We start from the raw sequence: 14,555 nt of genomic DNA on the forward strand, positions 1-14,555 counted from the left end.
TTTGCATATCTCAAACCTCAATATCCGTTATTGGAAGTTGGAACATTTGCTTCTTCCTCCATCATCGATCCAGTTGAGTCAAAATTCGTCCAGATCTAGATCTAAACCAGACCCAGTCAGCCGATAGCTGCTCGCAAGTCGCGTTCCAGACTAGACCTAGATTTATATGTACCTGAACTTGTTGAGTGCCCACCCTTCATTAATTTTCTGGATCCGCCACTGGGTGTGTGTACAGTAATAGCTAAGCTAAGAGAGAGAGAGTTTTGAGTATGTGTACCTTATTAGTTTAACCCCTTATTTATAGATGGGTTACTTGGCAGGAGTGGACTTCAAGGCCTCTTAGGAATATTGGGGGTCTAGCTCTTGATATATTGCTGTCGGATTAGGATTAATACATTTAAGCAATTTTTCCTTAATCCCTTTTAGTTGTAAACCCTTCTTAGGCCTTCTATAATGTGAGTCTTTGTCAGATCCATAATCGCCTTAGTATGGTGATATGATTAATCAGCCTTGGTTAACCCAGGTGGATCTATCAGCCTACCTTTTCTATTGGATGTCTTTTGGTGAGCAATGACATTTAGATTTTGTGTCTGTTATTCAGTTACTGGTTGTTAAAGGGAATTCATCAATTCTAACTTGTTGTGAGCTTAGTTGTTTCCTCATGGGATGGGATGTACGCGTTGCTAACACGTTTCCTTATGAACTAAGTCTTACCTTGAACCTCATGTTGGCCTATATTTGAACTAGTCCTTTTTTTCTTGCTTAGTCGAGATCAAATACAAACTGCAAGGATTAAACACATAATATTTCATTATATTTACAATGATTAAAATTGACTTATAAACATTAATATTTTTTTTAATTTGGAATTTTTGTTTTTATATTTATATTATATTATTTTATGCTATAACTTAATTGTATCATATTAAATTTTTTTTCCCTCACCAAGAGATAGAACACAAATGTTTCACCACTAACCCAAAGAATATTTCTAACAATCGAACCTGAGACTTGATTCTTAGGCACAACATGCTTCCTATTTGTCCGTGCATGCCATCCCTCGGGTTTGTATCGTATTAATTTTAATATTATATTGATTTAATCCTGTAAATTTTAAAATTTCTCGAATTTACACATCAATATTATGCCATATCCGTAGCTAGTATTTGTATCCGTACATCTTACCTTATTTTCATGAGTTACTAAACTTTTTAAGCAGAAAAGTTGAGTCTCAACAACCATAGATGATTTACAGGAAGAAGTAGAGCATTAAGAGCCAAAAAACAGAAAGTTGATGTCCAGAAAACACGAGGTGAAATTTGAAAAGCACGTAAATTTAGTGAAGAGTATTACTGATTTGCTGGATGCCAAAGTTCAGAAGGAAAGTGGATATTGAGGCACATGTAGTCTTACAAAGCACTCTTATTCTTGTCCTTTTTTTGAAGTCTAGAACAAAATAAATGTCATAAAACACAGCAAACTATGTTGGGTATGGAAGCCGAACTAGATAAGCCAGAATTAAGAAAGCAGTATTCCTGGGTAAGGCTCTACTTGGTAGTCGGTCAAAACAAGTTCACCGTTTGTTTCCATTGCAAGATACTAATAGATACAGTTGCCGTAGAAACACTCTCCAAAATAACATTTTTAAAAGTCATTGTGCTAGGCTAGTTACACTCCATATACGACTCCCCATAAAACCTATGCGAAGAATAAATGCCTTAATCCAGCTACCATTTCCCTCCGACAATGCTCTCCGTAATTATTTATTTTACGGAGCCATCATAGAACAGAAACCATAACATGTTCATGATAATCAGTATGGTCTCTCGACAAAAGCTCTTTTGCTAATTTGACTATCAAAGCTTGTGCTGAACTTAGGCTTACAAATTAAGATAACTGACTACAGATTCTGTATTAGACGGAAACCCTAAGAAATTGTGAATTCAATGCTCAACAAACCCTCCACCCTTCCCAGCCACCTAGAAACCCAGACTCAGTATTGTACAACTAGGGTGTCCATTATGGATACCCGATCATCTTAATCAAAAGTAAACACACTGAGTGAAAAGGTGATGACTTTAGAATAATTTGAGAACAGAATGCCCAGTATATGCACTCGTGACAGATGTGGGCTTCACAGAAACTATATTACTAAAAACTGCTGAGGAACGGACTCCAGAAAACCCAAATATGCATATGATTAACACTATGTTTCCTAAGGTCAGCAATTTCATATTAATGCAAAAAAAAAAAAAGGAACTTCAAGTACGATAATTATCACATTAAAGTAATCATAGAGTGAATCTATTGATTCAGAACTTCTTAGTATTGAATTCTCAAGCACATTTAAGTAAACAACCAAAATTGGAAATAGGTACGTGATGAGAGTGTATACAACATCTCTCATCTGTTATTACAATTTGAGAAACTAAAACACGCAAAGCTCCCTTGACACATCTAATACAATGTGCAAAGGCAGTTCCATTCTTCCATTCAGAAATCACCTGGAAAACACAGGAAAAACAGAATGTCCCATAAACAGAACCAAATTTTTTTTGCATGGATAATAACAAGTGATAACTAGATAATCATGTATTCGGATATCACACAAATTTTGATGGGAATGAATCCTTTCACGTGGAAAAGTGATTATGTAGGCATGTTATTTAATCACAACTACTCATTGATGATGAGATAAGAGAGAGAAAAGTGTATAATTTTTAAATGAATGGTTGTGATCAAATAACATGACTACATCACCACTTTTCCACATGAAAGGATCCAAATCCAATTTTGATACATACAAAATCTATAGGCAAAAAAAATAAAATAAAGAACCATTTGAAGAGATAGTTATTACTCAGTTCCTCAATCAAAGTGACAATAATTATTAAGCAAACCCAATCTCATGCATATTGCAAAATGATTCATATTTTCTAGTTATGTCATTGTCAAATAGCCACCATGGCGACGACACCCCATCATAGCATGGCAGAATTTGAGCAAACTGCCACCAAACAAGCATGATGTTGCAGGTTCTGCATTGCGTTAAATGGCTGCCACTGCTGCCATGGCTGTCCGAGGCGGAAATTGCAGCCTCAGCTTTTAAAAAAGGGGACGTTTTTGTTTTTTTTTCAAAAGGAATATATGAAGTCCCTAGAGTGTGCAACCACCATCACACTCCAACGAGCTCTGCAAACTCAGGTTCTTGAACAAAAATATTGTTCTTTTGGTACATGGATAGAGCAAAATATCAAATTCTATGACTATTATTCCTCTTTTGGTACAAAAACTCAAGTTTAGTTCCACTCTATTGATTGCTCAGAGAAAGAAAGAAAAACCCAAATTATACCTAAAAAAGTAGAATATCAGATTTCCGTCCCACGAAGAACAAGCTATTATACCAGATATATGTATTAAACTCAAACGAGTTCGGATTTTAATTTTCAACAATCGGAGAAACGAGAAGCACGTCCATATAAAATAGAATTTAGCCAAAAATGCGTGAAATAAAAGCTAGGGTTTGGTGAGTGGAGTGTTACCTCTTGTGGTGCTGAACGAATTTTGAATTTTTGGCCTCCTCCTCTGCGAAAATTTAATCAACAATAAATCAGACTCGGAACTAAAATCGCAGTTCATAAAACAAAACAAAAAAAAAAAAAAACGAAAAAGGATTTGAGGTGAGATATACCAGTGAGAGCAAGGGACATCTTGGTAATTATGGTTCCGGTGATCGCGAATCCAACCAAAAAGGGCCAGTTACGCTTCCATTCTCTCTTGAAGAAAACAGGCCAAGGATCGAATTTCCGCATTCTTTCTGTGCTGTTATGCCTTCCCTTCTTCTTCTTCTTCTTCTTCTTCTCCTCTCTCTGTTACGCACCCTCACCCTCACACACCCTAGTCAGAGATCTAATAGCGGCTTCGTCGTCGCTGTTTCTCAACGATCTCATCCTTATACCCAGTGGGCTAAAATCAGCCCATCCTAAAATTACTAGGCTAAAAAATAAGGCCTGGGTCGACCCAAATAAGAGCTTATGTTTTGAATGATAAACTTCTTGGACCTCAATCTACAACTCTTAGGTTAGTTACACATCAACTTTCCGCTTATAAGAATGAATTGACTTGGTATTGAATCTATGTAAATAGGTTGTGCCAAGTTAAATTTTGGTCTAAATAGATCGTGTCTAAATAAGATATTTTGAGTCAGGTCTGGTTTATTAGTATGGTGTAGGTTAAATTACAAGTTTCACTTTATCTATATTTAAAAATCAAAAGGTTTATGTACCAAAAAAAAAAATAAAAAAATCAAAAGGTTTTACTTATGTCCATTAGTATGTTTAACTGTATTACATATTAAGAATTAGAAAAAATATATAAAATAATATTTTATTAGTTCAAATTATTTGAATAATTATTTTATTTTATTTTATTTAAAATAAATAAAAGTAAGCCTATTATATTTTATTGAATATACAAGGCCAATTCAGGCTTGATGTAAGTTGGATCATAGATCCTTGATAGACCACTTCACTCATTTTCACTCCAAAATTTAGATATATGTTCTTGCTAAAAAAAATTATAATCTCATTATAAAATCTTTATTTTTTTTTAGGTTGATATTTTTCTTGAATTTGAAATAGAAACTATCTTCCCTCACCCTAAATTTGTATGTATTAAAAAAAACTAATTTCTAGTAAATTAAGATAGTTCAATAATGTCTATATGGTATTAAAAAAATAAACTAAAAATATTGGTTTTTATTGATTTGGCTTAATTAAATATCTAAAGGCCCCACCAATTTAGATATATAATAAATTAATCAATATAAATTAATATAAATAAAATAATACAAATTGTCACAATATACGTAAATAGTTACACACAATTAATGGTTTACTTTTTATTATTGTAATAACTATCATAGTTATCAGTATCGTACGATACGTATCGTACGATACACGATACGATTCACAAGTCTAGCGATACGTATCATGAGGTATATCAAAAAATGATTTGTATTGTACGATACGATACATGTATCATATGATACTAAAATTAAATCAAAATTTATAATTTTAAATATAAAAATAGGAATAAATATGTGATATGTGATTTATATTAAAAAAATCTAAAAAATTATTATTATTAAGGAAAAGAAAAAAAATTGATTTGTGATTTAATCTCAAAAATCAATCTGAAAAATCTGTATTAATAAAGAAAAAAATTAAATGAATATTCTTGTTTTTAAAGATATTTCAATCGGTTCATTATTTCGCGATTAGTCCAATTCAGGGTAGGTTTCAGGATTAAGGTTTTAAACTCCTCCCAAATACTTAAATGAATATCCTAAATATCTTTAATCTCTAAGGAAGAAAGATTTTATTTTTGAAAATCATTCAGAGACTATAAGCTTCCTGTGAATCCAGTTATAGAGACCAGCCATAGTTTCGCATCAAAGATATCTCCAAATTTCACAGTTCAGACTTCAATTTTTGGTTTATTTTTCTTTTCTTATACTCATTAGTCCATTTTGAATTTTCTTTTTAAATTTATTTATTTTTTCTTTCTCTTAGACAGAAATATTCAAATGGCTCCAAAGAAAAAAGTCATAAAACAGAAGAATGTAACTTGGGATACGATTTACGATACACTAACACGAATTCATAAACACGAACACGACACGAATTTTTTGCGTGTCATTTTTTCCAACACGAACACGACACGAATTTTTTTACGAGTCAATCCGAACACGAATTTTCATGTCGTGTCGCGGGTTGACCCGCGTGTCAAAACCCATATTGACACCCCTACTTGCCGTATACTCTTTTGTTTATTTGAGGGATAATATATAAGAAAAACATAACCAAATATAACCATTAACCAGAGACACAGGTCCTTAAAAAAGGGGAGAATTTCGGAGTTTTTCAAATCACATCACCGAAAACTCTACAATTTTTCTACAAGGAAATTTTGGGCATTACTTGATTTTTATTGGGAGGGTCAAGGTTCTATGAATCTTGGTGCAGAAGTCCCCACCTTCTCTCCCATCCTTTTTTGCCTTGTCTCATCTGCATTCATTCTCTCTATAAATGAGAGTTAATACCCAAATTCAATTCTATCAAAAAAGCTGTAACAATATCCAATCAAGCCTTTATTTAAGACACCTTTATTAGGAGATTCTGTTAATATGTTAGGATTATTAGGAAATTTTGATCAGTTTGTAATTGCTCTTTATTAGGAGATTATGATCATCTGTAATCAAGCTTTTTATTTAATTCTGGTCATCTGTAATCAAGCTTTTTTATTTAAGGCGCTTTTATTAGGAGATTCTGATTTTTGTAACGAAACCTTTATATAAGGCTGCAATGTGTAAACGAAAAGTGTGCATTTCAATTGAAAGAGTTTTTGTTAAATTTCTCTCTATCCAATACTTTTGTTTTCCAATCGTTGCCATTTTCTTTCACAACGGAGAATGGAAGACCCCTTGAGTTCCATATTCAATTATCAAGAGGTGGGTTATTCTATAATTCTCTTCCCACTCATGCTCTTTATGTTTATCTTGCTCTCTACCATCCTTCACTGCATATAAGTACTCTTATTTCTTAAGCTGTCTCTGTATTTGTTTCATATGTGAGGATTTATTGTCTTCTTTATTCATTGACTTTTTTTCCTTATTTGTTTTTTTGCAGGAAGGTGAGGACTTGAGGCAAAAGCTTCTAGATACCACACTCGAACTTGAGGCAACGAGGAACTTGAAGATGGAATTGCTCGATCTGCTTAAGGAGGCTTACCAAGAGAGAGACGAAGCCAGAGAACAACTCCAGAAACTAATGACCGAGCTAGTATCTTCAACATCAAACGAGTTGAAAAACACAATAGTTGAAATCCAAGACGAAAGCCTTTTAATGCTTCCAGCAGTTAAAGCAAATTCGAGCATTACAGAATCCAACAACAGTTTATCACATGTCACCTCTCCTATTGATTCCCTTTTTCGATGCAGTGTCTTCTCCAGAGTTTTCAGACATCAAGGTTGTTGAATCCCATAACATGGGTTATATAAACCACCAGCCTTTGGTTCAAGACTTCAGTGCTGAAAAGCCTATGTCTGATATTGCAGATGCAGAGCCTTTGGTTCAAGACTTCAATGCTGAAGAGCCCATGTCTGATATTGCAGATGCAGTGATTGAATGCATTGCAAAAGAAAAAGTGTTGCCACAACAGGGAAAACTCCTTCAAGCTGTAATGGATGCTGGTCCATTGCTTCAGACACTCCTTCATGCAGGACCACTTCCTACATGGCAAAATCCACCTCCTTTGCAAGAAATCAAAATTCTACCTCTTGAAGTTAAAGACTTTGATACCACTGGCTCTGGGATTGAGCTGAATACCTTTCCAAATACATGGAATTCATTTCAGAAGAAACGAACACTTGCATCCTCACAGTCTTTGGATCCTAATATTCTCAACTTTGCTGCTATCACCTCTGCTTCAAATGCTAGTGTCAAGAACCACTCAGCATCAAGGAATCCAAAAAGGCATCGATGTTTATGATAAAATTTCCTTCCCCCTTTGATTACCCATCAGTGTTCAAAGATCTAATGAACCTCAATAATCCATTTTAAGGTTTGAGTCCTTTCACTCAATTCAAAAATTGCAAGTTTCAGGATTGGAAACCACTACTTTTTTATAGGTCAAATCCTGAAATCTAGTTAAGACTTTACTTGATCAACAACTCTTTAGGAAATTTCCTTCTGTTGTTTCCCTTCTCTCTTTCTGTAAATGGCAATGGCATCCCTGGTTTTGATAAAGTATAAGAGTATGAGAGCTTCCTTCTCAGTTCCATTCATGTTTTTCTATATAAAACTTAACTTTTAAATTATGACAAAATTAGACTTGTGCATAACACTTCCAAGCACAACTGTCTAAGAAATATAATAAAATCATTCTTAAACATTTACATAACATCTTAGTGTATGTTTGAATTACAGTTTACATAATTGATTTTAAATATATTTTATTTTTCAAACTTCATTTTGATCTAAAGTCATTAGCTCGAAATATTTTATATTTTCACAATTATATAAAAAAGAACTGCAAGAATATCCTCAAGAAAAAAATTGACAAGAAGAATGACAAACTTAGAAGTTATATAAGACAACAAAAGAATATCTAATGTCACAATTTTTGCTCCGTATTAAAATTTAGGGATATTTATGTAATTTAAAAAATATATAAAAGTAGGTAATAATTTTTTTTTTGGTATGCGGTAATAATTTTTTAAATTATACTTTGATAGGTACGTATAAGAAAAATCTCGTTACTGTAGATGGGAATGTCTAAAAGATTCTCATAAAAAGGTCTTTTTAAAGAAGATGAAGGAAGAGAAATAAAAAATAAAATAGAGGTTGTTTAAACTTTTAGTTTTTATTTCAATTACATCAACCACTCAATATTTATAAATTAAAGAGAAAAGATTAAAATCCCCTGTGATTTTGTTTTGAATCACTTTCTCCTATATATTTTTTTAATTATTTACCTCTCTGTCATGTTTTCTATCCAAACATTTTTTTAATACCGTTAGAAAAATAACTAATATACATATTTTACCGTTCTTTGATTAAAAAAATAAAGTGAAGAAAAAAAAAAGACCAAATATCTTGAAAACTTATATCACTTACAGAAAAGACTGAAAGTAAAAAAAAAAAAAAATAACAAAAGATCAAATATATCTAAATCAAAAAGAACAAAATAGATTAAGGAAAAAAATAGAAGAAAAAATAACACCAAATATGTTAGAAACTTATAACAATAATATAAAAGATTAATGTAAAGAAAAATGAAAATAATTTGATTCTGTAAATGTTATCAGAAAAATATTTCTGCAGTTAATGCAGATAAGTTATCTGCATTTACTTCCAAAACGACGTCGTTTTGGGATTGAAAGATTAGAAAATTATAATTATAAAGACTGTAACCCTGAAGAAAAACATCATGATTTTCGCCTCAAAACGACTTCGTATTGGACTTACTGCAGATAACTTATCTGCATTAGCTGTAGAAAAAGAGAACTCAAATGTTATAAGTTTTCAAATATTTAGTCCTTTTTTTTGTCATCACTTTATTTTTTTTCTTGTAAGAAAGATAAAATAAATATATTAGTTAAGTTTATAGGGAAAACTTCAAAAAAACTCCCTATAAGTTTCTTCAAAATCACTGAATCCCCTTCCCAAAAATTTTAATCATTTACTCCCTTACTTAAAATTTTTTTATCACTTACCCCCTAATTTGATTTTTTATCCAAAATTTTGTTAACAGAGTTAATTTTTTAAAAAAATACAAAAATTACCCTTAATAGAAAAAAGAAAAACATAATTTCTTCACCAACGCAATTTTAGACGAACTCACGGAATGTTTTCTTTAAAGTAGTCTTGTTAGAATTAGTAATTATTAAAATTATTTTCTACAAATTCCATTGCTATTAAACACCGCACTCATAATTGTTGGTGTCGTTGTTCAAATAAAATGATTAAAAATTTCGAGGTGGGGGTTAAGTGATTTTGAGAAAACTTGTAGGAGTTTTTTTTGAAGTTTTTCCTTAAAACTATTACTTTTAAACGGTGGCAAGTTTTTTTCATTTTGATTATATTTGATATTGTGAATGATTTACATCTTAGGGAATTATTACTGAACGATTCTATTGAGTATCATGTTGGTTTCTTTGTAATCAACTCGTTGATATTTTTAGCCCATGTATAATGACTTAAAAGAATTTGGCATACTGGTTTTATTAAGTTTTGGTTTTATTAAGTTTTTAATTTTATACATGAAATATGATTTGGGAAGTTGTATTGCTTGTGGGTTCTTGAAATTCGAATATAAACCTAGATTCAGATTGGCCTAAAGTCAGTTTTGTTAGTCATATAATAGCAGAAAATCTTATAATAGAAAAGGGAAGATATAAACCTGCTGAGATTATGCCTCTTTAATCATTTTATTTGAACGACATCAACAATTGTGAGTGCGGTGTTTAATAGCAATGGAATTTGTAGGAAATAATTTTAATAATTACTAATTCTAACAAGGCTACCTTAAAGAAAACATTCCGCGAGTTCTTCTAAAATTGCTTTGGTGAAGAAATTATGTTTTTCTTTTTTCTATTAAGGGTAATTTTTGTATTTTTTAAAAAATTTAACTCTGTTAACAAAATTTTGGGTGAAAAATCAAATTAGGGGAGTAAGTGATAAAAAAAATTTAAGTAGGGGGTAAATGGTTAAAAAATTCGGGGAGGGGGTTAAGTGATTTTGAAGAAACTTGTAGGGGGTTTTTGAAGTTTTCCCAAGTTTATAACAATGGTAAGGAGGGGTTTGGATAAAAAAAATCATAGAGGCGTAACATGTAAGTGATTAAAAAAAGCATGAGGGGGTTAGTATTCAAAGGAAAACTATAGGGAATTTTTTGAGTTTTTCACTAAATTAAAATTGAAATAATTGGCGTTTATATTTTTGTTTATTAGAGAAATTATATATAAGGAAAATTTAATCAAATTAAACATTGGCCACAGTATCCTAAAAAATAGTAAGTAATTTTTGAGGATTCCAAACCACATCACCTGATAGTGAATAAAAATTCATTTTCAAATCATATCTTTATTTTTTGTAAATTCATTTTAGTTTTAGTATTTTTTGTAAATGTCAGAAGTTTTCAAATATTTGGTCTTTTTTTTGTCATCACTTTATTTTTTTTCTTGTAAGAAGGATAAAATAGATATATTAATTAAATTTATAACAATGTTAAAGAGGGATTTGGATAAAAAAAAAATCATAGGGGCGTAACATGTCATCACTTTATTTTTTTTCTTGTAAGAAGAATAAAATAAATATATTAATTAAATTTATAACAATGTTAAAGAGGGATTTGGATAAAAAAAAAATCAAGGGCGTAACATGTAAGTGATTAAAAAAAAGCATGAGGGGGTTAGTATTCAAAGGAAAACTATATTCAAAGGAAAACTATAGGGATTTTTTTGGATTTTTTCACTAAATTAAAATTGAAATAGTTGGCGTTTATTTTTTTGTTTATTAGAGAAATTATATATAAGGAAAATTTAATCAAATTAAATCATTGGCCACAGTATCCTAAAAAATAGTAAGTAAATTTTGAGTATTCCAAACCATATCACCTGATAGAGAATAAAAATTAATTTTCAAATCATATCACCGAATAGAAAATAGAAATAATGTATAAAAAAAGAAAATGGAAACTCGATATTTTTTTTCTACAAGGAAGATTTTGATATTCCTTGATATGTCAAGGTTTATAAGGAATCTTGGTGGAAAAGTTGCCACCTTTCCTGACAAATCTTTTTGCCTTATCTCTAGTCTCACGTACACTCATTGTCTCTATAAATAAGTGTCAATATACCTAATTTTCATTACTCTCTAACCAATACGTTTGTTTTTCCAATCTTGTCTATTCTTCCCATTTGTTCACAACAGAGCTCCATGGACGAATTCTTTGATCCCACATTCAGTTATGCCGAGGTGGGTCATTGCATAATTCCCTTCCTATTCATACTTTATCTTTGTCTATTCATTATTTCACTTGAGTCATACATACGACATGTTTGATTGTGTTTTAATTTTTTTGTTTTTATAATTATTTTGTAGAGCAATTTATAAATATTGTTTCGTAGAATAAAAGAAGAAAAAACTTGTTTGATGACAATGTTTTGAAAAGAATTTTAAAAATTGAAAAACAATAAAATCTGTTTGAAGAGAGTGAATGCTAAAACAGTTTTTTTAATTTCTATTGTTTTCAAATTTCTATAAAATGCTATTCATTTTTCTATTGTTTTCAATTCTTACATTATTACTACATTGCATAGTTTTCCGTGTTTTTTTTTTTTTTCTTTTTTTTTATATTTCAGAATCAAAATCCAAAAAACATCTCTGAGATGTTCTCTGATTTTAGTTTTAAAAATCAAAACGCAGATACAGTTTTTAATACGTTTTCATAGAATAACCATTATCAAACAATTTTTTTAATTTTTTTGTTTTCAAAACTAAAAAACTGTTTTCCAATACAGAAATCAAACAGCGCCATAATCTCCAGTTTCTTGATGAACCAAAAGTCTGTGCCCGTGTGTATGAACTAATCTGCCAATCAGACACTACTAGAAAAGTCAATTTTTTCGATGGAATTTTTCCGTCGAAAATGGATTTTTCGAAAATGGATTTTTCGAGGAATTCAAGTCGTCGAATTTCTCTTTGTTGATAAAATTTTTTGACGGAATTAAAATTCCGTGGAAAATTTTCGACAAAAAAACAATGTAATTCCGTCAAAAATTGTTGTATTGGTTTTCGACGGAAAAATGATTCCGTTGAAAATTTTCGACGAAAAATCAATGGAATTCCGTCGAAAATTATTATAATGGTTTTCGACGGAAAATGAATTCTGTCAAAAAATTTCTACGGAAAATGAATAGAATTCCGTCGAAAATTGTTGTAATGGTTTTCGACGGAAAACGAAATCTATCGAAAATTTTCGACGAAAAATCAATAGAATTCTGTCAAAAATTATTGAAAAAGTTTTCGACAGAAAATAAATTCCGTCGAAAATTTTCAACAGAAAAATAAAAGAATTCCGTCGAAAACTGATTTAAAAATTTTCATCGAAAATAAATTCCGTCGAAAAATTTTAAAATTATTTTTTAAAATTTCTGTCTACAAAATTAATATCAATTTTCTATACTACACCTGATAAAAAAATATAATCAAAATAAACAACATATCAAAATCAAATCACCTTAATCAAAATCAAATCTCCTTAATCAATATAGTAAAATCAAATCTCCTTAACAAATAAATATATTTTGTAACCTTAAAAAATTAACAAACAAAAATATAACATACCAATACACAACGCAAAACTGACTTTATAATTCAACATAACAATCTCTTCTCTGTCTTTTTTGAACTTCACATTAATAAACAATCTTTCTGTTCCTTGGCTTTTTTCTCTGTCTCTGACCATCTTCTTCTTCATCAGGAGCTTCATCTCCCAACTTGAAACTGTCTACGGTGGGGGGAAGTGCCTAATTAATAAAATCACATCATAATAAATCCCTAAGATCATGTATATTTTAAGATCATGTTTTAAAATAAATTTAAGAAAGAAATAAACACAATAAGAAATCTTTACCTCCTCTGCTCTTAAGGTTCAATACTGATCATTAATACTCTCAATCTTTTCACTGAGAGGGAAAATCTGCAAGAGGCAGATTATAAAATTAGAGTTGAAATTACTTAATTTGATAGGAATTAAGATTGTTGGCAAAAAGAAACTATAAGAAACTTTCTGCAAAAAGAAACATGGTGTGCACAGTACCCTTTATCACTACCTCTTACCCTTTCAGCGCCAAGATGAATTCATACAAAGATTTTATTTAGGCCAACTAAGGTTGGCTTCACATGACCAACACCCAGTAAGTAGAGTTCGGCTTGGACACATCCATAATCCACCTTATTATTCACCGCCAAATTTTGCAGGCTCTCAAAGAAACTCCTAGTTGTCCCTATAAAATCATATATTCCAGACTAGGGGCCTCAGTTCAAATACAAATTTATTTCCTAGCTATTAGAAAACAAAGTATCACAAAACAAAAATCATCCATTCATTCATTTGGTTTAGAAAATCACGGACCGTGACTATGTAGTATGTACTACTCCAGACAAATTTTGAGTAGCTCCAAGATATTAGTACACATGAAAGTTGAAAGTTATGAATTTCTTTAGGTTTCTGCATCTAGATAGCATAAAATTCTATCAGTACTACAAGATATTAGATAACAAAGGTAAACACTTATCAAATTGATTATAAAAAAGCAATAAATTAATATATTTGATATACTTTTTTTGGGTCAGTGGTTGTAATTGGCATGGCATTTAGATCTTCAGATTTAGACCACCCCTGAAGAAATTATAAAACCAGATAAGTCCAAGTAAGCCTCAGGTAATATGCGTGATCCATTATCAATTGGTTTTCCAGAACCATTAAGTGACCATTCCAAAAGCAAATACACAATGTAAAATTTATCATTTAATCAAGTTAAATGAGAAGCAATGTAATCATTATTGATACTAACGAAACCACCCTGCAATGTTTTTTTAACTACAGTATTGACATGCAGGAGGGAAATTGTTATTCTTTACTAGGATTTCTCTAATCTAATCTAGTCACTACTATACTTACTACCAAAATAAAACTATCAAACTAAATAATTAACACATTATTTGGGTCCTACCCATCCGAAAAGCTTCCTTGACCAATTGGATAGATCACAAAAGATACCAAGTCACCAATCAGTAGATACATTCATGAAAATCCACAATAAAATTTTCATGTATAATTTTACATTTAATTTTTAAATAAGTTAGACAATAGTAAAAGAATAAAAAATAAAAAAATAAAAAAAGAGTTTATACCTCACTGGTGAATTGCACAGTTGTAAATTTATTGTCAATCCCAGATGTACCTTCGAAGACCTGGTCATTCAT

The 14,555-nt window shown here is 30.8% G+C and overlaps 1 protein-coding gene and 1 pseudogene across 2 annotated transcripts; one reads left to right on the top strand and one right to left on the bottom strand.

Annotated features, from left to right (window-relative positions):
- Positions 1 to 2,274: 2,274 nt before the first annotated feature.
- Positions 2,275 to 3,931, bottom strand: LOC133310603 (ATP synthase small subunit 6, mitochondrial-like). 2 transcript variants are annotated; one of them, XR_009751475.1, is made up of 3 exons: positions 3,692 to 3,786; positions 3,543 to 3,585; positions 2,275 to 2,504 (listed from the first exon to the last, which is right to left on the bottom strand). XR_009751475.1 is itself a non-coding variant. In XM_061511566.1 (2 exons), the coding sequence occupies exons 1-2, from the start codon at positions 3,810 to 3,812 to the stop codon at positions 3,539 to 3,541; spliced, it is 168 nt and encodes a 55-aa protein (XP_061367550.1). In that variant the 5' UTR covers positions 3,813 to 3,931. The 2 variants fall into 2 exon arrangements, 1 of the variants encoding a protein (XP_061367550.1); XM_061511566.1 differs by lacking the exon at positions 2,275 to 2,504 and having other exon boundaries at positions 3,539 to 3,585; positions 3,692 to 3,931.
- A 2,470-nt stretch (positions 3,932 to 6,401) lies between these two features.
- LOC133310558 (uncharacterized) lies at positions 6,402 to 7,551 on the top strand (annotated as a pseudogene).
- Positions 7,552 to 14,555: the final 7,004 nt, after the last annotated feature.

Source organism: Gastrolobium bilobum, unplaced genomic scaffold (genome assembly GCF_033153095.1).
Source record: "Gastrolobium bilobum isolate Gb01-03AN ecotype WA unplaced genomic scaffold, APGP_CSIRO_Gbil_v1 utg41772, whole genome shotgun sequence".
NCBI classification, from domain to species: domain Eukaryota; kingdom Viridiplantae; phylum Streptophyta; class Magnoliopsida; order Fabales; family Fabaceae; genus Gastrolobium; species Gastrolobium bilobum.